At 45.4% G+C, this 25821-nt stretch overlaps 1 protein-coding gene across 4 annotated transcripts in view; it reads left to right on the top strand.

The window, feature by feature from the left end:
• LOC126162757 (sodium-independent sulfate anion transporter-like) overlaps window positions 1-25821 on the top strand; it is a 220202-nt gene that overhangs the window by 110906 nt on the left and 83475 nt on the right. For all 4 annotated transcript variants that reach the window (XM_049919443.1, XM_049919444.1, XM_049919442.1 and 1 more), the window contains exon 2: window positions 23171-23409. In XM_049919443.1, the coding sequence (XP_049775400.1) occupies window positions 23171-23409 (239 nt within the window). The remainder of the gene's footprint in view (window positions 1-23170; window positions 23410-25821) is intronic.

Raw genomic sequence — 25821 nt, 5'->3', positions numbered from 1 at the left:
AAAGTTAATCTTTCTGGCTCAGAGACACCATTATAAAATTATATTACATAACTGCATCCCTTAATTTTGGAAAGAAGAAATGTTTGTTTCTTTGAAGTGAGTCATAGCAGTTTTCAACGAATGCTTTTGTAACATCTTCATCTTGTTTAATTTTCTGTGCAATAGGCACACAAGAAGAACTCATTTCCTTACGTACAAAACAAAACACTTTACCAGACTTCATGATGTATAACATCCACTTACATTTCTCTTTCCTCCATTTTTTGAAAAGATTGGCCACCATTTACATGAGCATTTTTCTTCGTTTCAGTCGATACAGTAGCTGAATCGGAGCCACCTGTAGCAATATCTGCATTATGTCGGTGCCGAATCACTTTTCTTCATCGACAAGCGAACAATGAATTTGTCAAATACAAAAACCAAGTGCAAGAAAGAAATAAGCAAAACAGATTGTAATTGTAAATAATTGTAAATAATTGTGAATGATACTGTGCTACGCAATAAGAAAAAATGTATACTAAAACTTACTGTAGAATGAATTTCATTCTACTCATCCTGGATTACTGTTAAAATCCGCGACCATGTCGCAACTTATAAAACTTACTGCTCTACCAAGAACGGCACTGAGGGCATGAATATCTGAAGACGCAATGCCGGTGGTTTAAATGTCTTCTGGCCGTTGCCCGTTGGGAGGAACGTTAAAAAGCACCAGTGGCATTGCCGCTGGAGAGTAGCACCGAACACTAGTCAGTTGTTACTTTAGGCTGGGAAGCACTTCGCCGTGTTTGTCTGGGCCAAGCCAGAGCATGACCTCGAAATTGGCATAATTAGCAGCTCTGAAATTTTTACAGAACGTTCTATTTTTTAATATTTTCTTTACCTTCCTTCGCCATTTTCGAAGGATGCTGAGCACCCGAAAAGAATAGGGGGGGGGGGGAGGGGGGAGTGTTGGCGAGAGAGTGCGCATCCGGCAGAGGACCTAAGGAGTCGTGCCCCTGGCTGGCACCGTTTCATTCCAGCTAGACTCGGCTTTGCAGCTGATCAATACACCGCCATAATTTCGCAGTGACTGTGTCTAACTGCATTTGGTTCAGAATTTCACGGTGAATCCGTGTGCAATTTAAACGATTTGCCCACAAGAATCGCACTGTGCAGCGAACTTCCAACTTCGAATTAAGTTCCCAGTTGCCACGCCATTTCACTCGCACACTGAGATGCACCTATTGTTCGGACCGTAGCAAAACTGTATCTGTAGAAAACACGGGAAAAGTACTCTCCTCTGAGAATGCACCGGTCCTGTTGCGCAATGTCTTATTGTTAAGACGACTTGGCTGACTTACTTTCTGAAGTCCCCACGCACATAGATCTGACACATGAATAACTGTAGTTGTTGTGGTCTTCAGTCCTGAGACTGGTTTGATGCAGCTCTCCATGCTACTCTATCCTGTGCAAGCTTCTTCATCTCCCAGTACCTACTGCAACCTACATACTTCTGAATCTGCTTAGTGTATTCATCTCTTGGTCTCCCCCTGCGATTTTTACCCTCCACGCTGCCCTCCAATACTAAATTGGTGATCCCTTGATGCCTCAGAACATGTCCTACCAACCGATCCCTTCTTCTGGTCAAGTTGTGCCACAAACTTCTCTTCTCCCCAATCCTATTCAATACTTCCTCATTAGTTATGTGATCTACCCATCTAATCTTCAGCATTCTTCTGTAGCACCACATTTCGAAAGCTTCTATTCTCTTCTTGTCCAAACTATTTACCGTCCTTGTTTCACTTCCATACATGGCTACACTCCATACAAATACTTTCAGAAATGACTTCCTGACGCTTAAATCTATACTCGATGTTAACAAATTTCTCTTCTTCAGAAACGCTTTCCTTGCCATTGCCAGTCTACATTTTATATCCTCTCTACTTCGACCATCATCAGTTATTTTGCTCCCCAAATAGCAAAACTCCTTTACTACTTTAAGTGTCTCATTTCCTAATCTAATACCCTCAACATCACCCGACTTAATTCGACTACATTCCATTACCCTCGTTTTGCTTTTGTTGATGTTCATCTTATATCCTCCCTTCAAGACACCATCCATTCCGTTCAACTGCTCCTCCAAGTCCTTTGCTGTCTCCGACAGAATTACAATGTCATCGGCGAACCTCAACGTTTTTATTTCTTCTCCATGGATTTTAATACCTACTCCGAATTTTTCTTTTGTTTCCTTTACTGCTTGCTCAATATACAGATTGAATAACATCGGGGAGAGGCTACAACCCTGTCTTACTCCCTTCCCAACCACTGCTTCCCTTTCATGTCCCTCGACTCTTATAACTGCCATCTGGTTTCTGTACAAATTGTAAATAGCCTTTCGCTCCCTGTATTTTACCCCTGCCACCTTCAGAATTTGAAAGAGAGTATTCCAGTCAACATTGTCAAAAGCTTTCTCTAAGTCTACAAATGCTAGAAACGTAGGTTTGCCTTTCCTTAATCTTTCTTTTAAGATAAGTCGTAACGTCAGTATTGCCTCACGTGTTCCAGTATTTCTACGGAATCCAAACTGATCTTCCCCGAGGTCGGCTTCTACTAGTTTTTCCATTCGCCTGTAAAGAATTCGTGTTAGTATTTTGCAGCTGTGGCTTATTAAACTGATTGTTCGGTAATTTTCACATCTGTCAACACCTGCTTTCTTTGCGATTGGAATTATTATATTCTTCTTGAAGTCTGAGTGTATTTCGCCTGTTTCATACATCTTGCTCACCAGATGGTAGAGTTTTGTCAGGATTGGCTCTCCCAAGGCCGTCAGTAGTTCCAATGGAATGTTGTCTACTCCGGGGGCCTTGTTTCGACTCAGGTCTTTCAGTGCTCTGTCAAACTCTTCACGCAGTATCGTATATCCAATTTCAACTTCATCTACATCCTCTTCCATTTCCATAATATTGTCCTCAAGTACATCGCCTCTATATACTCCTTCCACCTTTCTGCTTTCCCTTCTTTGCTTAGAACTGGGTTTCCATCTGAGCTCTTGATGTTCATACAAGTGGTTCTCTTATCTCCAAAGGTCTCTTTAATTTTCCTGTAGGCAGTATCTATCTTACTCCTCGTGAGATAAGCCTCCACATCCTTACATTTGTCCTCTAGCCATGTCTGCTTAGCCATTTTGCACTTCCTGTCAATCTCATTTTTGAGACGTTTGTATTCCTTTTTGCCTGCTTCATTTACTGCATTTTTAAATTTTCTCCTTTCATTAATTAAATTCAATATTTCTTCTGTTACCCAAGGATTTCTACTAGCCCTCGTCTTTTTACCTACATGATCCTCTGCTGCCTTCACTACTTCATCCCTCAAAGCTACCCATTCTTCTTCTACTGTATTTCTTTCCCCCATTCCTGTCAATTGTTCCCTTATGCTCTCCCTGAAACTCTGTACAACCTCTGGTTCTTTCAGTTTATCCAGGTCCCATCTCCTGAAATTCCCACCTTTTTGCAGTTTCTTCAGTTTTAATCTACAGGTCATCACCAATAGATTGTGGTCAGAGTCCACATCTGCCCCTGGAAATGTCTTACAATTTAAAACCTGGTTCCTAAATCTCTGTCTTACCATTATATAATTTATCTGATACCTTTCAGTATCTCCAGGGTTCTTCTATGTATACAACCTTCTATCATGATTATTAAACCAAGTGTTAGCTATGATTAAGTTGTGCTCTGTGCAAAATTCTACCAGGTGGCTTCCTCTTTCATTTCTTAGCCGCAATCCATATTCACCTACTACGTTTCCTTCTCTCCCTTTTCCTACACTCGAATTCCAGTCACCCATGACTATTAAATTTTCGTCTCCCTTCACTATCTGAATAATTTCTTTTATTTCATCATACATTTCTTCAATTTCTTCGTCATTTGCAGAGCTAGTTGGCATATAAACTTGTACTACTGTAGTAGGTGTGGGCTTCGTATCTATCTTGGCCACAATAATACGTTCACTATGCTGTTTGTAGTAGCTTACCCGCATTCCTATTTTCCTATTCATTATTAAACCTACTCCTGCATTACCCCTATTTGACTTTGCGTTTATAACCCTGTAGTCACCTGACCAAAAGTCTTGTTCCTCCTGCCACCGAACTTCACTAATTCCCACTATATCTAACTTTAACCTATCCATTTCCCTTTTTAAATTTTCTAACCTACCTGCCCGATTAAGGGATCTGACATTCCACGCTCCGATCCGTAGAACGCCAGTTTTCTTTCTCCTGATAACGACATTCTCTTGAGTAGTCCCCGCCCGGAGATCCGAATGGGGGACTATTTTACCTCCGGAATATTTTACCCAAGAGGACGCCATCATCATTTAATCATACAGTAAAGCTGCATGCCCTCGGGAAAGATTACGGCCGTAGTTTCCCCTTGCTTTCAGCCGTTCGCAGTACCAGCACAGCAAGGCCGTGTTGGTTATTGTTACAAGGCCAGATCAGTCAACAATCCAGACTGTTGCCCTTGCAACTACTGAAAAGGCTGCTGCCCCTCTTCAGGAACCACACGTTTGTCTGGCCTCTCAACAGATACCCCTCCGTTGTGGTTGTACCTACGGTACGGCTACCTGTATCGCTGAGGCACGCAAGCCTCCCCACCAACGGCAAGGTCCATGGTTCATGGGGGGTGAATAACTGTAGAAGACGGAAAAGTACATCATGGTAAGAAAGTTGTTGTTGTTGTTGTTGTCATCAGTCCTGAGACTGGTTTGATGCAGCTCTCCATGCTACTCTATCCTGTGCAAGCTTCTTCATCTCCCAGTATCTACTGCAACCAACATCCTTCTGAATCTGCTTAGTGTATTCATCTCTTGGTCTCCCTCTACGATTTTTACCCTCCACACTGCCCTCCAATGCTAAATTTGTGATCCCTTGATGCCTCAAAACATGTCCTACCAACCGATCCCTTCTTCTAGTCAAGTTGTGCCACAAACTTCTCTTCTCCCCAATCCTATTCAATACCACCTCATTAGTTACGTGATCTATCCACCTTATCTTCAGCATTCTTCTGTAGCACCACATTTCGAAAGCTTCTATTCTCTTCTTGTCCAAACTAGTTATCGTCCATGTTTCACTTCCATACATGGCTACACTCCATACAAATACTTTCAGAAACGATTTCCTGACACTTAAATCTATACTCGATGTTAACAAATTCCTCTTCTTGAGAAACGCTTTCCTTGCCATTGCCAGTCTACATTTTATATCCTCTCTACTACGACCATCATCGGTTATTTTACTCCCTAAATAGCAAAACTCCTTTACTACTTTAAGTGTCTCATTTCCTAATCTAATTCCCTCAGCATCACCCGACTTAATTTGACTACATTCCATTATCCTCGTTTTGCTTTTGTTGATGTTCATCTTATATCCTCCTTTCAAGACACTGTCCATTCCGTTCAACTGCTCTTCCAAGTCCTTTGCTGTCTCTGACAGAATTACAATGTCATCGGCGAACCTCAAAGTTTTTACTTCTTCTCCATGAATTTTAATACCTACTCCGAATTTTTCTTTTGTTTCCTTTACTGCTTGCTCAATATAGAGCCGTAAGAAATATATATAGATCCATAAAATATAGAGCCCGTAAGAAAGTAAGGGTACCTTACTCTTAAGTCCGAGAATAAATAATACGTGTCCGACGCTGCTTCACTGTTTAGAATATACGTTGAGGTGACAAAAGTCGTGGGATACCTCCTAAAATCTTGTCAGACCACCTTTTGGCCGGCGTAGTGCAACTACTCGACTTGGTATGCACTTAGCTAGATGTTGGAAGTCCCCTGCAGAAATATTGAGCCACGCTGGCTCCACAGCCGTCCATAACTGCAAGAGTGTTGTCGGTGCAGGATTTTATGCACGAATTGATCCCTCGATTATATACCATAAAGGTTCGATGGGATCCATGTCGGACGATTTGGGTGGCCTAATCATTCTCTCGAACTGTCTAGAATGTTCTTCAAACCAGTCACTAAACTGTGACCCGGTGACATAGCACATTGGCATCATTTAAAATTCCATCATTGTTTGGGAACATAAAAGTACATGAATGGCTGCAAATATTCTAGAAGTAGCCAAACAGAACCACTGCCACACAGTGATCCGTTCAGTTGGACCAGAGCACCAAGTCTCTACCCTGCAAACACAGCCCGTACTGTTACAGAGCCGCCAACAGGTTGCACAGTGCCTCATTGACAACTTGGGTCTGTGGTGTCTGTATCCACTGTAACGCTAGCATCAGTTCTTACCAGTTGGAATCGAGATCCGTTTGAACAACCACGGTTTTATACTCGTCTAGGATCCAACCAATAAGGTCACGAGCCCAGCAAGGGCACTGCAGGCGATGTCGTGCTGTTAGCAAAGGCACTCGCGTCGGTCGTCTGCTGCCATAGCCCAGTAATGCCTAACTGATACTTTCGTCGCTGTCTCACATTGATTTATGCAGTTATTTCACACAGTGTTTCTCGTCTGTTATCACTGACAACTCAAAGCAAACGCCGCTGCTCTCGGTCGTTAAGTGGAAGCCATTGACCACTGTGTTGTCCATGGTGAGAGATAATTCCTGAAGTTCGATATTCTCGGCACACTCTTCACACTGTGTATCTCAGAATACTGAAATTGATAACGAAAGGGTATGTCCCATGCATCTATCTCCAACAACCATTCCGTGTCGAAAGTCTGTAAATTACTGTCTTGAGGCAATAATCACATCGGAAACCTTTTCACATGAATCACTTGAGTACAAGTGACAGCTCTGCCAATGCATTGCCCTTTTATACCTTGTGTATGTGATACTACCGTCGTCTGTACATGTGCATATCACTATCCCATGACTGTTGTCACCTCATTGTATTGGTAGAAGTTCTAAGTACAACATCCAGCATTCTTTTTGTTATGGCGTTAAGTCAAGCGCCGGCACACCAGTCAGGAAACGATAGAGCAGAGAAGGCTGTGAGAAGAAGTCATCCAATCGCACGCTGACTGGACCTCTCTCCAGGACGACAACGCGACGGCAGCGGCCCCCGTGTCAAGAGGACGTACGCGCCGCGGCCGACTGATGACGGTCCAATACCAGCTTCAAGATTAGCGACTTGGATAGCAGCGTCAACTCTAGATCACTTTGCGTGTACTTTCTATGCAGCACAGACTTAGGGTTGTCTATACTGTAGAAGATTATTTCGTATGTCGCCCTTTGCTTGCGACACATCTGTGTAATTGTCGGAGTTAAGTATTGTAATTTTCTTATTGTAATAAAACTCATAAATACGACTTGTTTGATTGTCTACCGAATCGAGTACGCAGGATTCCTAGACACTACACTTTTGGCTGGATACGATATTACCCATTGGTTGGCTATACCATCAGCCCCATAAAACTTCAGTTTATTTAGGAGAATACCATGATTCGCACAGGACAATGCCTTAGATAAGTCGCAGAAAATGTTAACCGCCACTATTTCATTATTTAATGCTTGTAAAATTTCGAGAGTGAACATACACAGGTAAATGGCATTCTCTGTAAGTAACTCTTCTGAAAGACAGTGACCTGCTGAGGATACTACTGTTCAAATGAGATACTGTTCTACAATACATCACCTTCTCGAAAAGTTTGGAAAATGCTGTCAGCATTGGGAAAGTCGGAAGTTATTGACATCTCTCCCACTACCTATCTCAAATAGTTTGTCAACGACGATTTCTGTCTCTTTGCGAAAATGACTTGAGTTTGTGATCCATTGCATATTCCGGATAAGACCGGGCTTATTATACTGGGACAAATATTTAATATTCTTAAACGGCGGCGATAGAACCTGTCGTTCTAGACAGCGTCAGAAGACAGAATGGATTGTCAGCACGCTCATATTTGGTAGCCTGCGTTCCGGAAAGCAGTGACGTTATACAACTGCAAGCAGCGTTCAGCTCCTAACAAGCCAGTTCCATCGTTGACATGGGCCACGATCAAATGCTATAGCTGCGAAGTGGCGTAATCGCTGAATACCATGCCTGCTTACGAAAAATTGTATGTTACCACTGAGGAACGCGATACCCACTTTGTTCTAATACAAAGTAACGTTATATTTCTGCAGGAAAGTGAATATCAGTTTCACCTGTGAGGCACTGTTTCTTTATTGCGTTTCATGTTATGCAAGAGCACGTTTACAACGCTGGACGTAATAAGCTTGAAAATGATGGTATTGTGGTCTAATCCTACAAAACAAATTAAGTTGAGCTACAGCCAGAGAGAAATGTGTTACGCACAGAGCTCTCCGAGCCGCCTTTTTAAAAGCAGAACCACTACCTGTCCATGGACTCCAGTTCTCCCAGCAAAGGAAAATACTTTGGCAGTACCGAGAATCAAACTCGATTCTACGAATGAGAGTCAGGTACTGCGCTTGTTCAACTACAATGATAAGACCAACAGTGCCGGTTGCATTTTAGATATATTACGAATACTGCTTAATATTTATATTTAAAATAATAACACCTCGCGTAAAATCATCTTCAGACTAACTCTCTACGTGCATTCTGTTATTTAGTTTTAAAAAAAGTATATTTGCGTGTATTTTCCCGCATTATCAATATTAGTGCTAACGTTCAAACACGTGGGTGGTCAGGTAGCGGCATTATCAATGCCACTGGGAGAGCGATAAACAACAATGTAAACTAAAAGCTATTGTTCCTCGCACGCGTGGTCTTCTTATGTGCTCTGGCTTAGTGCCGCATTAAATTTTAATCCCATAGTAAACTCTGGTGCGGAGATAACCGATCACATTCCAGTGTTCGTTCACAAGACGCATTGAAATACTGATTCACTCGACACAAAAGGCTTGTTACTGGGTGAGAAACACACACACAATTCACGGATATCGTCACTGGACGTTCTAAACACGAAAATGGGTAGTCTAATCAGCACGCTGTACGTGTTACTATATCTCAGTGATAAGCTGGGATAGAATCTATCGTTTTAGTGCAAAAATGGATTCATGAAAATTATCTCCTTGGTATTGGTACACGTTGCACAATAATTAGGGTTGTAATACCTAGCTGGGTCCTCGTCGGAACACCCTGAGATGGAGCTGTGGATATGAAGTAAAAATTTATTTAATATAATTACTTTTTATTTAGAACACAATTACATGGAACTTGTTGCAACAGAAGTAGTTGGTACACAATATTTTTCGGAAATTTCACTTTTTTCAGCAAATCTTTTTTCCTTTTTACGTATTTCTAAAACTCCTTGTAGGTCATCTTGTAGTTAACCTGTCGCTGTACGACAGATACTACAATCTCTGGCAGCAGTAGATTTCATTCACCAGTTCACTGGTCTACGTCAACGAAAATACTCCTTCGACAGTGGCGTTGTGAACGAAAATAGAAAACACATAATTTTAACAGTTGCCATTTGAGTTCAGCATTTTCGGTTTCCTTAAGAAAGTAAATCCACCTTTCTTCCACGGAGTGTTTAGGCTTCCAGTCTTCAGAGACATGTTTAGTTTCTAAAAAGCCCTTCAAATAGGTATATTCCTGAAAACAATTATCGCCTGAAATCTTCAAACCATTTTTAGTCATCACCCTGTCTGGGGTTTCAGATAGCGTCATCCAATCAAATATTTGATATTTATTAAAAGAAATACCTCATTTCTCTGAATAATCATATGCTATGGTGTAAAAAACTACTGTCTCTTCTTCAAATTTCGAAATCAAACTAATTATTTCTTGGTTAGATTTCTTATTCTTTAATTTATTCAAATTCACCTTGATTTTCATGTGATGAAATTATCAGTCTTTCTTTCATTCAGACATCTTCGAGTGTCCATTAATAGACACATCAAAAAAAGTTTTGCATCACCTCAGATCCGAGAGTTCCGGAATCCGTATAAAAAATTTGAATATAGATCAACATAAACATAACTTCCGCCCTTTTTATTACTCATGAAAACACTAGAGCGAGACCTTCAGAGGTGGTGGCCCAGATTGCTGTACACACCGGTACCTCTAACGCCCAGGAGCATGCCCTCTTCCATTGATTCATGCTTGTATTCCTCGCGGCATATTATCCACAAGTCCATCAAGGCATTGTTCGTCCAGATTGTCTCACTACTCAACGGCGATTCGGCGTAGATCCCTCAGTGGTTGGTGGGTCACATCAGTAGTGGAGCAAACTATGTATGAGCACATTTTGTTAGTGCAGGTTGCTTACATCAGGGGCAGGAATGCACTTGGGGTCAAATCTATTGTTCACCTTTGATTGACAGGTACTTAACCTATTGTTTTGTTGAGTAGTATTTGATGTCACCTCTGTTTCTTTAAACTATTGTACTGCCTTTGATGCCAAATTAAGTAATTAGCTATACCCTCTCATCATTTTCTGGTACACTTTTCGAATTTCACATGCTTTTGAACGCCATTTCTCGCGAATTCTTCTCCGTCATCAGCCCCCTTAAACTATTGTACTGCATTTTACATAAAAAATCATTCAAATTAACTTAGTGTTCTGCACTTAACCTGCTGTTCTGCTCCATGTCACCCACTCACACAGCCTCCCCTTAACTATTGTACCGCTAACACCACATTGATATAAAAAATTTATGCAAATTAATTAAATCCACATTCGTCACATGTATGGGGTAGTTTTTTTTAATTCACGGCATCCTATTGGTCTTAGAGTATTGTTCGTCTGTATTGGACTCTTACCAGATGGGTCCAATTCAAGTGATTGAGAAGGGAACTGCAAGGTTCATGACTGGTACATTTAGCCATCGTGAGAATGTTGCAAATCTCACTGAAAGTTTGAAGTTGGACACACTTGCAGATAGACGACGCGCTAAACGGAAGGGGCTGCTCACTAAATTCCAAAATTCTATCTTCGCCGCCGATGTAGAACATATATTATTACCACCAACTTTCATATTGCACGGTGATCACCATTCAAAGATAAGGGAAATTGGAGCTCATACTGAGGCGTTCAGACAGTTGTTTATCCCTCACTCAATCCCCGAGTGAAACACAGAGGGGGTGGGGGTGGGGGGTATATGACTTTGGGGTCAATAGTGCCCTCCACCACACACTACTTGGTGGCTAGCGGAGTATATATGTAGATGTAGATGCAGTATAGTTTAATCAAAAGATCGCTAGTGAAAAACACATCCTGACGCCTGATGCCAACACCGGAGGCGGGGTGCATCGGTGGTCCCCGTGAAGCTACGACACAACCATTCCGGTCCCGCAAAGATGAGGCGCCATTATCTCTTTCATACTTGACACCTGAGAAATTCCTGTCGAAATACGTATTCATGTAGGTGCCTTTGCTAGTTCAATGACGCTTAGGGTCCAGTGTGGAGGGAGGGAGGGAGAGAGAGAGAGAGAGAGAGAGAGAGAGAGAGATATGCAATACTTCCCAGAATAGCACAAGGTCAATTCCTAATGTCAATTCCTAATGTCAATTCCTAATGTCACCCATCAATCTGCCACTGCTACTGGTGTGGAAGCACCGTCTGCCTTTCTTTTTTTTTCTTTCTGCAGATAAGACTTTCAGGCAAAAAAATCTATTTTATACAGATAGCCATACTGCACACACAATTAAAGCTTGCAAAGTAACCTACATATCGTCAAATACAGAAAGACCCGTACTCAATTACACCGCCCTCCCACTGAGGACAGGGGCTTAAATATTAGAATGTGAAACCGATCTTTGACTCATCAATATATCACCGTGTACCGTCTGGGTCTAGTAAACATACAATTTATAATTTGTGCAATACAAAATCAGCCCTCTTACATCATTTGTGCATTTACCGTGAAGACAGACAGCACCATATACACTCCTCGCAGCACTAGATATTTCCCTGCAAGGTTGGCGGTCATCCATCCCTGACAGGTGACCAGAGCACCCTCAGCGGACAGAAGTCACTCTCAGAACTGTTCTACAAATTCGAGCTTGTTCCCCTTGGCACAGACGCGTTACTGTTTCTGGTCCGGACCTGCTTGCTTTTCTACACCCGTCTCCAAACTCTGGGATTACAAGAACACATGTATTTTCGCGTGGTTTACCATACTATTATACCATTTTTGCGGTACTTCTCGATATCAAGCACACAGAAGTATCCTACCGATCGCTCGTACAACATAATTCCGAAGATACAGACGTGAAATTATTTCTCTTCAAGCCCCAAACTTTCGAGGTGGATCGTGCTCTAGACCACTTAGTAACTAGAAACTTGTCACGTCTGGGAAGACATTTATGTGAGAACTCGATACAAATACAGGAAAACTGATATTTTCACTTGCAAATACCAATATCAGTGCCGGCCGCGGTGGTCTAGCGGTTCTGGCGCTGCAGTCCGGAACCGCGGGACTGCTACGGTCGCAGGTTCGAATCCTGCCTCGGGCATGGGTGTGTGTGATGTCCTTAGGTTAGTTAGGTTTAAGTAGTTCTAAGTTCTAGGGGACTTATGACCTAAGATGTTGAGTCCCATAGTGCTCAGAGCCATTTTGAACCAATATCAGTGATGTAACAGATTCCAAATCATCCCTATAATTTACAAGGTCAACTACAGTGTTCCTCAAGTCTAGAGAACCGGCAAACATGTCTTTCACCTGCTAGATGCACACATAACAATCGATGTTCCGACAATTAAATAAAGGAGCGAAATTTTCAAATGACAGATGCACGCACAATCCTTGTTTCCTCAACTAAATAAAGGCAGTCAACCAAACAATGTACATGGCAGTGAATAATGGTACAGCGCAAACACACGTCCCTAGTCAATCCTCTCAAATTTCCACGTGATCATGAAAGCTGCCCCACACATACTAAGTATTAGTTCACTATTCTGCCGTCCAGAGGATGACACAGTTAACTCAACTAAATTCCTGTATTCTAACAGACCTTCGCATTCAGACAGTTCCTGCCATTAATGGGAAACATGAATCATTCCCACCACAGGCCATGAATAGACGGAATCATCATCCTAAGAAATCGGTCACATATATGTTTTATCTAGGTCCTTATAACCACATGTTACGATCGTGGTCTCAGTTGAATGACATTCGACAATGAGCGAAGTATCTGAAGTACACCCTGCTGAGAGCTGTGGCTCTCGAAATAGAAATATCTGTACCATTCTTAGGAGTTGACATACTCTTCCCTCTGCTATCACAGTATCCCACATCAAATCCATACCTTCCTTTTTGCACATGTCGGAACAGGAGCACACACTTTATAAGCCTGATGCTCTATGAGAACCTATCATGCATCCCTTACTACTACTAAGTATAATACTTCGCCAATAAATGATTGCCTACGATACGAAATAATACTGAGACAAAATCAGCGATGGGTGGACATGTCTCGTAAGTTTTTCTTGTGAGTGATACCACTCCTGTCTTAGAAAGATAGGTGTAATCAGCCAGATGTTAAAACACCCGATTGCAACAACTACTGTCACAAGCAGTCTTGGTTCTACAGATGCACACTAGTATCCATGTTAAAAGCTATACTTGCTTTATAAATCTAGGTACGACATTACCTCTGAATGAGGTGGGTTTCTGTCGAGACAAATACCGAGACGGCGATCGCTGGAGTGTATATTATCAGACCAGCATTCCGATTACACGTAGTCTACAATGCAACTTCGTGATGAAATCGCTGAATTTTGAAAGTGATTCAGCTAAGGAATGTGGTATGTAACCGGTATTTGAACCTTCCTCACGCCACTAGATATTTCTCCAGTATGTGTAACGTATTCTGTCTCAATACCATGTCAGAGGTTCTGCGATATATCCACTGAGTTATAGACGATGACTGATTGAGAAGGATCACAAACAGTAGTAGATGGTGTGCTGATTGATGTCGTAAGAAATGTACACTAGCTTTTCGAATGTCTAGTGTAATGCTATCCGCAAGAAATGATGTCTATGATTTGTAATCATGTCCTTCCATTAAACTACATACCTGCGTTGGGTCACAGCCACAAGTGAATCATATTTCTGGCACTCTCATACCTTGAAACGAGTCACCTTTCTCGAATCTATCTGCTACAGCAAAATTCCAACGTGGTTTTAGTCAGTCCCTACGAATCCTGCAACTGCTCCCATTTCTGCAGCTTTGCGCATGTGATCATTCCAATTTAAGTCAGAACTGAACAGAAGTCAGAGAAAGCCATATCCAGCACCTTCTGCAACCCATGTAGAAGCAGAACGACCTGAGTTAGTGGAACAGGACCACGTTTTGACCATTCGGTGTTAATGGGCGCATTGTGGTATGTCCCCAAACTAGATACAGATACTACTGTCCGAAGCAGATCTGCGTCCATTCACATCTATCAGCCCAGCATGCTGTCGTCGTTATTCTATACCATCCAACATAGAAAAATAATGAACTATAAATTCTCCACCAACTTCATCCGATAGAGAACTCGCCCAGGTGCCATTGCTGGCACAATGACGCATAGCTGCAGTGCGGGTCTGGCGCAGAGAGCGAGTGTTGTTGTGATGCTTCCCAGAATAGCATTCCTTCTAGCAACACTAATGGGACACCCCGTCCGTTACTGGATTTGCCCATCGTACTACTGCTACTGCTGCTGCTGCTGCTGCTGCCGGTGCAGGACGATCCTATTAAATACAGGGTGATTCAAAAAGAATACCACAACTTTAGGAATTTAAAACTCTGCAACGACAAAAGGCAGAGCTAAGCACTATCTGTCGGCGAATTAAGGGAGCTATAAAGTTTCATTTAGTTGTACATTTGTTCGCTTGAGGCGCTGTTGACTAGGCGTCAGCGTCAGTTGATGCTAAGATGGTGACCGCTCAACAGAAAGCTTTTTGTGTTATTGAGTACGGCAGAAGTGAATCGACGACAGTTGTTCAGCGTTCATTTCGAACGAAGTATGGTGTTAAACCTCCTGATAGGTGGTGTATTAAACGTTGGTATAAACAGTTTACAGAGAATGGGTGTTTGTGCAAAGGGAAAAGTTCTGGACGGCCGAGAACGAGTGATGAAAATGTAGCACGCATCCAGCAAGTATTTGTTCGCTGCCCAGGAAAATCGACTCGCAGAGCTAGCAGAGAGCTGCAAATTCCACAATCGACTGTATGGAGAGTCCTACGAAAAAGGTTAGTTATGAAACCTTATCGTCTGAAATTGGTTCAAGCACTGTCTGCAGCTGATAAGATTAAAAGAATCGATTTCTGTGATTTTATCCTTGCTCAAATGGAAACAGATGAATCTTTCGTTTCAAAGATTGTGTTTAGTGATGAAGCAACTTTCCACACTAACAGGAAAGTCAACCGTCACAATGTCTGTATATGGGGCTCTGAGAATCCGCGGGAAACAACTCAGTATGAACGTGACTCGCCTAAGGTGAACGTTTTCTGTGCCATTTCAGCCAATAAAGTTTTTGGTCCCTTTTTCTTCGAAGGTGCTACTGTAACTGGACTACAGTATCTGGAGATGTTAGAGAATTGGCTGTTCCCTCAGCTCGAACAAGAAGCACAACAATTCATATTTCAGCAGGATGGAGCGCCACCACATTGGCACTTATCTGTCCGTAACTACCTGAACGTCAACTACCCGAGGCGATGGATCGGCCGCCAGGCAGCCCGTGACAGAGCACTTCATCACTGGCCTCCAAGAAGCCCTGATCTTACCCCCTGCGATTTTTTCTTATGGGGGTATGTTAAGGATATGGTGTTTCGGCCACCTCTCCCAGCCACCATTGATGATTTGAAACGAGAAATAACAGCAGCTATCCAAACTGTTACGCCTGATATGCTACAGAGAGTGTGGAACGAGTTGGAGTATCGGGTTGATATTGCTAGAGTGTCTGGAGGGGGCCATATTGAACATCTCTGAACTTGTTTTTGAGTGAAAAAAAACCTTTTTAAATACTCTTTGTAATGATGTATAACAGAAGGTTATATTATGTTTCTTTCATTAAATACACATTTTTAAAGTTGTGGTATTCTTTTTGAATCACCCTGTATAAAGCTTTCTGTACACTGCAGAGGCCAGTTTAAGGTTTCATCACCTGTGCTTTAGGAGGATGATCGTATCCCACGGACTATACAGTAAATCGCAAGAGACGCTCCATGTGGTCCTGTCTCGTTGTTTGAAACATTATTTTTTTCTGCTGTAGCACGTTTGTACACTGCCAAACATTTTTGTTTTTCTGCCACGACTTCGAGGTCTCTGTCTGGTTCTAAACTGACATTAAGACGTGCTGATCCACGGCCTCTCGCAGAAAACTAGACATCAAAATGTAAATCATATTGTTAATGTGGCTACCATAACATGCCACAAACACTGGATGATTTTAAATAGAAGACAGTTACAACATAAGCAACCTGGAAGAGTTTTACCGCATTGTGGGTGGTTTACAAGCTACAGTTCGAAAGTGATTCACGAGCTCTACGCCCCCCTGCGGTTTCGGGGGTAAGAATAGGCCCGCGGTATTCCTGCCTGTCATAAGAGGCGACTACAAGGAGTCTCAAACGTTTCTGCCTTAATGTGATGGTCCCCTAAGGGGTTTGACCACTACCTTTCAAAATTTTCTGTTAGTGCGTACCATTTGGGGAAGGACGCCTTACGTGGTGTATTATATATCCATCTTGCCCTAAGATCTGGCACACCTGATATTTTAATGGAGTTGGACTTGCATCGAGCTTCCGGCCACATCTGCTGCAGTGTGTTCCGGATAGCATACATTCCCTCCATTGTGCACTTCCATCTTTGCCGTCGTGTTCTACATGGATATCTCGACACCAGACATCCAGCACGGTAGCCAGTCCGTTGTGGTGGGGTCGTCATGTACCCTCTTGGTGGTAGCCCCCTGACTACACAGGGATCGCACTGCTGATGCCTGAGCTGCTACCTCCCCACGTATGCCGAGGAGTAGATGCCTATCCCTTTGGGGCATCGGGACTCCCAGCAAAGGCCATCCTGCCAGGTGGTCATTGCTGCGGCTGGGTACCGCCCATGGGGAGAGCCCCTGGTCGGAGTGGATGGCATCAGGGTGGATGACCCACAATGAAGCGTGGTACATCATCTCCCGCTGGTGGGCCTCCACCAGCAGTCTCTAAGCGATCGAGATCTAACGTCAATGGAAAGAAATTTGATCAGAGATCATTTCCCTCCCTGGCCACTCCATGGGAGGAACATTTGTCCAAAGAAGGCAGTGGAGATTATTCACCGCGGTACCGCGTGTGTACGCGAGTAGATGGGGAATCATTTATGTCGACCAAGCCCCAGTTTTTTGTGGAGCATTTAGAGGACAAGTTCGGGGAGGTGGAGGGCTTGTCCAAAATGCGCTCTGGGTCAATCCTCATCAAAACAGCATCCTCTGCCCAGTCACGGAGGTTGCTCACTTGCGACAAGTTGAGGGATGTTTCCATCACAATCACTCCCCACAAGAGTTTAAACATGGTCCAGGGTATTATATTCCACAGGGATCTTCATCTGCAGTCCGACGATGAACTACGCGCCAATCTAGAGCGACGAGGTGTTCAGTTCGTCCGGCATGTCCATCGGGGTCCGAGGGATAATCAGGTAGCCACCGGTGCCTTCACCTTGGTCTTCGAAGGTGATGTTTTACCCGAAAAGGTCAAGGTCATGGTTTACCGCTGTGATGTGAAGCCATATATACCTCCTCCAATGTGGTGTTTTAAATGCTGGAAGTTCGGGCACGTGTCATCTCGCTGTACTTCCGGCATCACATGTCGAGATTGTGGACGTCCTTCGCATCCCAATACTCCATGTGCTCCGCCTCCCATCTGTGTTAACTGCGGAGAACACCATTCCCCCTGCTCGGCGGACTGTAGGATATTCCAGAAGGAACGAAAGACAATGGAATATAAGACCCTGGACCGCCTGACCTACACCGAGGCTAAACGGAAGTATGAGTGGCTCCATCCCGTGGCAATGACGTCGACCTACGCCGCTGCTGCAACAACGGTTCTCCGATCGTCACGTATTGTTGGCTCTAAGATGTGTCAGAATCCACCGGCCCCCTTGGTTGTGGGGGGCACTTCACTGCCTTTTGCTCCTGCTCCATCTCCTTCAGGAGCAACACCCCTCCAACCATTGAGGACATCAGTTCCCCCTTCCCAGCCAGAGAAGAGTAAGACTTCTTCGGCTACTCTCGCCAGGAAGGGGTCCCTTGGGGACCTTCCTTCGCAAGTTCCGACCAGCGGAAAAGCGGACACCCGCAAGTGGCTGAAACAATCAGCGGTCCCTGGTCGTAGGGCCTCATGGTCGTCGTCCGTCCCTGAGACTGACCCAGTGAAGCCCTCCAACTCTGAACAACCGAAGGCACAGTGCGAGAAGCAGAAGAAGAAGAAAGTCCCCAAGAATGACGACATTGCGGTGGCACCTGTCCCACCGTTTCCTACAAGCTCTGCGTCTGAGGATGAGGTGGAGATTCTGGCGTCCGCTGAAGACCTCGATCTCGCCGGTCCCTCAGACACCATAGCACTAGCACAGGTGCTCAATCGGAGGCAGCATGTGACCCAGCGGCGTAATCTGCCTTCCCAGTCCCGTCACGCCTTTCACAGACATGGACAGTACCATCCTCCAGTGGAACTGCAGCGGTTTCTTCCACCATGTAGCTGAGCTCCGCCATCTTATCAGCCTTCACCCTTTCTTCTGCATTGCTCTTCAGGAAACTTCGTTTCCAGCAATGCGAACCCCTGCCCTCCGTGGCTATAGGGGTTATTATAAGAAGCGGGCAGCTTATGAAAGGGTGTCTGGTGGCGTCTGCATCTATGTCCTTAACTCTCTTCACAGCGAGTCCGTCCCTCTACAAACGGCTTTAGAGGCTGTCGCTGTTTGGGTGTGGACGCCACAGGCTGTTACCGTCTGCAGCCTTTACCTACCACCGGATGGTGATGTCACAAAGCATGTTTTGGCTGCTCTGATAGCCCAATTCCCGCCACCTTTCTTGTTACTGGGCGACTTCAACGCCCATAACCCTCTGTGGGGAGGGTCAGTGGCAACAGGTCGAGGCGCCACCGTTGATCATTTATTGTCGCAGCTCGATCTCTCGATTTTAAATGATGGTGCCTTCACACACTTCAGTGTGGCGCATGGCACATACTCCGCCATTGACCTTTCGATCTGTAGCCCTAGCCTCTTCCTGTCTGTCCAATGGAGTGTGCATGACGACCTGTGTGGTAGTGACCACTTTCCGATCATTCTGTCACTGCTACGGCGTCACTCTTCTGGGTGCCCCAGCAGATGGGCTATGAATAAGGGTGACTGGGACTTGTTTTCCTCCACTGCCGCTATTGAGCCTCTCTCTAATGCTGGCATTGATGTGGTGGTTCACTCAGTCACCATCGTCATCGTTACTGCCACAGAATCTTCCATTCCCCGTTCTTCTGGGTCCCCTCGGATGAGGACTGTGTCTTGGTGGTCGCCTGAGATCGCTGAGGCGATTAAAGATCGCTGGCGGGCGCTACAGCGTCACAAGCGACATCCCTGCATTGAACACCTCATCACCTTCAAACGGCTGCGTGCACGGGCCCGCCGCCTTATCCGCCTAAGCAAGCAGGAGTGCTGGGAGCGGTATGTGTCCACCATTGGCTTCCATGTCTCTCCATCGTAGGTCTGGGCCAAGATCCGACGCCTCTATGGCTATCGGACCACTGTCAGCGACCCTGCGCTCTCACTGAATGGAGCAGTTTGTACAGACTCCGACGAAATTGCCAATAGCTTGGCAGAGCATTTTGCTCTGAGTTCCGCTTCTTCCAATTACCCACTGGCCTTCCGCTCCATTAAAGAGTGGATGGAACGTCGGAGCCTTTCTTTTCGCAGTGCCCTCGCCGCTTGTCCTGATTCCGCTCCTGGGCCAGATAGCACCACTGTCAGATGCTGAAACACCTGTCAGTGGACTGCCAGCAACGGCTCCTCGACCTTTACAACCGCATTTGGGTCGAGGGTGAGTTTCCGTCGCAATGGCGGGAAAGTATTGTTATCCCCATTCAGAAACCTGGGAAGAACCCTTTGGAGGTGGACAGCTACCGTCCCATTAGCCTCACCAACGTTCTTTAGAAGTTGCTTGAATGGATGGTGAGCCGGCGGTTGAACTGGGTACTGGAGTCACGGGGCCTTCTGGCTCCATCTCAGGGTGGGTTCCGTAAAGGCCGCTCCGCCAGCGACAGTCTGGTGAGCCTGGAGTCGGCCATCCGTACTGCCTTTGCCCGTGGTCAGCACCTGGTCGCTGTCTTTTTCGACATGCGGAAGGCATACGATACGACATGGCGTCATCACATCCTTTCTACGCTTCATGGATGGGGTCTTCGGGGCCCTCTGCTGATCTTTATCCGCAATTTTCTGTCGTATCGTACCTTCCGCGTGCAAGTTGCGGCCTCCCATAGTTCCTCCCGAGTCCAGGAGAATGGGGTACCACAGGGATCTGTCCTCAGTGCCTACCTGTTTTTAATTGCAATAAACGGGCTCGCTGCAACGGTGGAAAATTCTGTCTCCGCATCCCTGTATGCTGATGACTTCTGCATTTACTACAGCTCTATTGGCATTGTAGCTGCTGAACGTCAGCTACAGGGCGCTATCCGTAAGGCACTGTCTTGGGCTGTAGCTCGTGGGTTCCAGTTTTCAGCAGCCAAGACCTGCGTTATGCATTTCCGCCAGCGACGCACTATTCACCCGGAGCCGCAGCTTTATCTTGACGGCGAACTTCTTGCTGTGGTGGGGACACACAGGTTTTTGGGTGTAGTTTTTGATGCCCGGTTGACTTGGCTGCCTCATATTCGGCAGCTTAAACAGACGTGTTGGCGGCATCTAAATGCTCTGATATGCTTGAGCCACACCAGCTGGGGCGCTGACCGATCTACCCTGTTACGGCTCTACCAGGCGTTAATCCAGTCCTGTCTGGATTATGGGAGCCTGGCTTATGGCTCCGCTTCCCCGTCTGCATTGCGGGTGCTGGACCCAATACTACACAGTGGAATATGACTTGCCACTGGTGCCTTCCGCAGCAGCCCTGTGGACAGCATACTTGTGGAGGCAGGTGTCCCTCCACTGCGATTGAGGCGCCAACATTTACTGGCCACTTACGCTGCCCATGTTTTTAGCTTGCCTGGGCATCCTAACTATCATCTACTATTCCCAGAGTCACATGTCCATCTTCCAGAATGTCGGCCCAGGGATGGATGTACGATCGCAGTCCGCGTCCGAGAGCTTCTCTCCAGACTTGGGGCTTTACCTCTTCCGCCTCCTTTTAGGGCATCTCTGCGTACACCCCTGTGGTGTGTTCCTCGCCCTTGCCTTCAGCTGGAATTGGCACAAGGCCCGAAGGACTCAGTCCCTCTGGAGGCCTTCCGCCGCCGCTTTCTTTCCCTCCTCGCAACGTACCAGGGCTCTGGCATTGTTTACACTGACGGCTCGGTGGATGCTGGTCGTGTCGGTTATGCGCTAACTCTAGGGGACCATTCCGAACAACGTTCATTGCGGGCTGGCTGCAGCGTTTACACTGCTGAGCTGGTCGCCATCTTTCGTACTCTAGAGTATACCCGCTCCTTCTCAGGTGAGTCCTTCGTCATCTGTAGTGATTCCCTGAGCGGTTTACGAGCTCTCGACCAGTGTTTCCCTCGTTCTCGTCTGGTGATTGCTATCCAGGAGTCCCTGCATACTGTTGCCCGTTGCGGCCGCTCTGTGGTCTTTGTGTGGACCCCCGGTCATGTTGGTATCCCGAGCAATGAATGTGTTGACCGTCTGGCGAAAGAGGCCATGAGTAAACCATCTATGGACATTGGCCTCCCAGAGACTGATATGAGGGCAGTCTTACGCCGCAAAGTTTTAGCGCTATGGGACGTTGAATGGCGTGAGCTGACCATGCGTAATAAACTCCGTGCTATCAAGGAGATGACAGCTGCGTGGCGGTCATCCCTGCGAGCCACTCGCAGGGACTCAGTAGTCCTTTGCCGGCTCCGCATTGGCCACTCCCGGCTGACACACAGTTATTTACTGCGGCGGGAGGACCCCCCTCTATGTCGCTGTGGGGCGGCTTTGACGGTGGCCCACATTTTGTTGGCCTGCCCCCTGTTAGCTGTGGTCAGGCAGACATTTGCGCTGCCTGATACGCTCCCTGCCCTTTTATCTGATGACCCTGCTATGGCTGGCTTAGTTTTACGTTTTATTTGGGCAGGGGGTTTTTATCGTTTAATCTGAGTGTGTGTTATGTTCTTTTGTGTTGATTCTGGCTATTGGCCTACGATTTTAATCTGAGTTTTTAATGTGTTTCTCGGTGGTCGGCTTTTCCTTTTTTGTTTCTATGGTCAGCCAACCACCGTCACACTCTGTGTGATTTTAGTTCGTCTTGTCTGGTCTTCGTCTAAGTTTCTCTTCTACTGTGTCGTCTCTGATTTATTCTGTTAGTCGTTTTTATTCTCTGTGGGTGTTTTCCGTGTTTGGAAAAAGGGACCGATGACCGTAGCAGTCTGGTCCCTTTAATCCCACAAACCAACCAACCAACCAACCAACCGAGCTCTATGTTTAAACTCATCTGTCATAGTGACCGAATAGCTGATGACTCTAGGTTCCGTTTCGACTGATTCATCATATTGCGGTCATGTACACAATCAGTGTTTCGGTGCTATCCACCACAGAAGGTGTTGTCCATCCACCAAACCTCTTTTTCCAACTCAAACAAGCGATGTCAGTCAATCATTATGTGGTAACCAACAGCGTGCTAGTGGATGGATTGGGTGGAAAAGACACCGCCTATGTATTCTAATAATAAGCATCACAGTTGATAGTGCGAACAATTTTAGCAATTTTACAGTAATTTCAACACCGACCAATGATGCGACAGCATGTTTCCCAATTTCAGTATCATAGCTAAACCACCCCTTCTCCACTTTGCGAGTATCATTGCGAATGTGGATAGATGACTGTGGAGTACGTCCATCAAAGTATATCAGACAGCCCTCTACATATTTCTAACACCTCTAGCATAGTGCTTAATTTACGATCTGTCTCTCTCTGTGTGTGCGATATACAGAGCATTCTCGTGGTCTTAGGGTAAAGTTAGAGAGTGAAAGACCCTCCTCACTTTACAAGACCCCTTTCCACTTTCGCTAAACTGAATTGCGTTATTAAGTGACATAAATTTTCTCTCTTCTTTTCGCTCAACAGACAGTGGAAATGACTTGAACGAAGCCACGACATGCTCTGTAATCAAGAGGCACATGAAGGAGTACGCCAAGGACTTCTGCAGTACGAAGACTCTGAAGAGAAGATTCCCCGTGATCGAGTGGTTGCCTCGCTACAGCTGGAACTACCTGCTACACGACATACTGGCTGGTTTCACTGTGGGGCTCACTGCCATTCCGCAGGGAATTGCCTACGCTGTCGTAGCTGGTCTTGAGCCACAGGTAATGCCCAGTATATCTATAACAAACGTTCAAGAAACTGCACATCTTACAAATTGTTCATCTTTATCTCAGAGTCTTGGAGCGCATAGTTTCTTCTTGCAAAATATCACCAACTTGAAAATAGATCCAACTAAGGCTAGTTTGTGCGCCGGCATTTTTACAAGTGGGGGCGGGATACTGACCATCGTCGTAAAAACTGGTGGAGAATTTTGTGTGTGTGTGTGTTTGCTCCAATACACCAATCTCTTCCAAAGCAGTTCTTCCACTTTTGTTACTGATAAAATGGTGTCATATAGCTCATACGACCTTAAAGCCATTGATCGGATATAGAAAGATAAAATAAGAATTGTACAGTTGAACATCTCCATTTACATGTCTACCGTGCAATTTAGACTTCATTGCCCGGCAGAGAGTTTGTTGAACTACGAGTACTTTCACACTGTTTATCTACCGTTCCACTCTCGAATGGCGCGCGGAAAAAACGAACACTTAAATCTTTCCGTGCGAGCTGTGATCTCTCCTATTTTATTACTATGATCATTTCTCCTTATGTTCCTGGGAGGCGAAAGCTGGAGACGGAAATTTCCTGAAAAGATTCGCCTTTGTTTCAATGATTTCCAGCCCGTGTCGCGTTTCACATCCGTGACACTCTCTTCCCTATTTCGCAATAGCACAAAACGAGCAGCCCTGTAAACTTTCACATGCCATCCGTAAATCCTAACAGGTAAGAATACCGTACCGCATAGGAATACACCAGCAGAGGACGGACAAACGTAGTGCAGGCAGTGTTTTTATTAGACCTGTAGCACCTTGAGAGTGTTCTGCCAATAAAAGGCAGTCTTTGAATTGCCTTACCCACACATCACCCATGTGATCGTTGTTATACCTTGGTATTTTACTGAACTGATAGCCTTTAGACTGACGTGATTTATCGTGTAATCTAAATTAACGCATTCCTTTAAGTATTTATGTGGATAACCTCACATGTTTCATTAATTAGTGTCAATTGCGACTTACCCATCATGCAGATGTCTCGTCTAAATCATTTTCCAATAGATTTTGGTCTTCTGATCACTTTCCTAGACAGTAAACGACAAAATCATCTGCAGGCAATCTAAGATGGATGCTCAGATAGTCTCCTAAATCATTTATATAGATTAGGAATGGCAGAGGCCCTGTAAAACTGTCTTGGGGAACAACAGATATCACTTCTGTTTTACTCAATAACTTTTCGTCAATTACTACGAACTATGACCTTTCCGATAGGAAATCACGAATCCAGTCGCACAGCTGAGGAGATATAGAGAATGAGAAAGCTTTTAATAGCAACGGCATCAAAAACTTTCTAGAAATCTAGAAATATGGAATCAATTTTGAGATCCCCTGTCGGTATCAGTCTTCACATCATGATAATCCCCCCTGCGGGTCTGGGGTAAGAATAGGCCCGAGGTATTCCTGCCTGTCGTACGAGGTGACTAAAAGGAGTTTCAACCGTTTCGGCCTTCCATGTGATGGTCCCCCTTGGGGTTTGACCTCCATTTTTCTAAATTTCTACAGAAGTACGAGCCTTTTGGGGAAGGACACCTTACGTGGTGTACCACTGGTCCTAAGTGCACTCAGACCTTGGCACTCAGCATTGCACCGGCGTTGTAACCATACCCACTATTACTCAAATTGGGCCTAAACGCCTTTTGGGTTGTCCCAGTTACGCCCATAGTGCGTCTCCATCTGCACCAGCGATCATGATGGACTTTCCATGGCACCCGAAATCCAGCACGGTAGCCAGCCCGTTGTGGTGGGGTCGTCATGTACCCTCTAGGTTGTAGCCCCCTGACAACACAGGGATCGTACTGCCGATACCTGAGCTGCACCCTCCCCACGTCGGCCAAGGAGTAGATGCCCGTCTCCTTGGGGCATCAGGACTCCCGGCAATGGTCATCCTGCCAGGTGGCCCTTGCTGCGGCTGGGTGGCGCCCGTGGGAAGAGCCCCCGGTCGGAGTGGGTGGTATCGGGGCGGACGTTTCGCAGATGAAACGTCACCACGTATCGGGTCGCTCTGCGGCCGAGTCTTTCAAAAGAAAAGGTACCGTTTCTAGTTCTGGTTCTCCTGCCCCTTCCCCCTTGGCCACTCCATGGGAGGAGGGACAGGCCCGCTGGCTTGGAGCGAAGTACTTCCCCCGCTATTTGGTCTGTTCTCGAACCGATGGGGGGACATTCGCCACCTCCAAGCCCATGTTCTTTGTTCAGCACATTGAGGACATCTTCGGGGAAATCGAGGCTCTCAGCAAGATGCGTTCAGGGTCCGTTCTTATCAAGACCACGTCCGCCACACAGTCGGCGGCGCTCCAGGCGTGCGACCGCCTAGGGGACATCCCAGTCTCCATTGTCCCACATCTGGCACTCAATAGGACG

Source organism: Schistocerca cancellata, chromosome 2, assembly GCF_023864275.1.
Source record: "Schistocerca cancellata isolate TAMUIC-IGC-003103 chromosome 2, iqSchCanc2.1, whole genome shotgun sequence".
NCBI classification, from domain to species: domain Eukaryota; kingdom Metazoa; phylum Arthropoda; class Insecta; order Orthoptera; family Acrididae; genus Schistocerca; species Schistocerca cancellata.
Note: the sequence above shows the minus strand (reverse complement) of the source record. Positions and strands in the feature narration are given on the sequence as shown.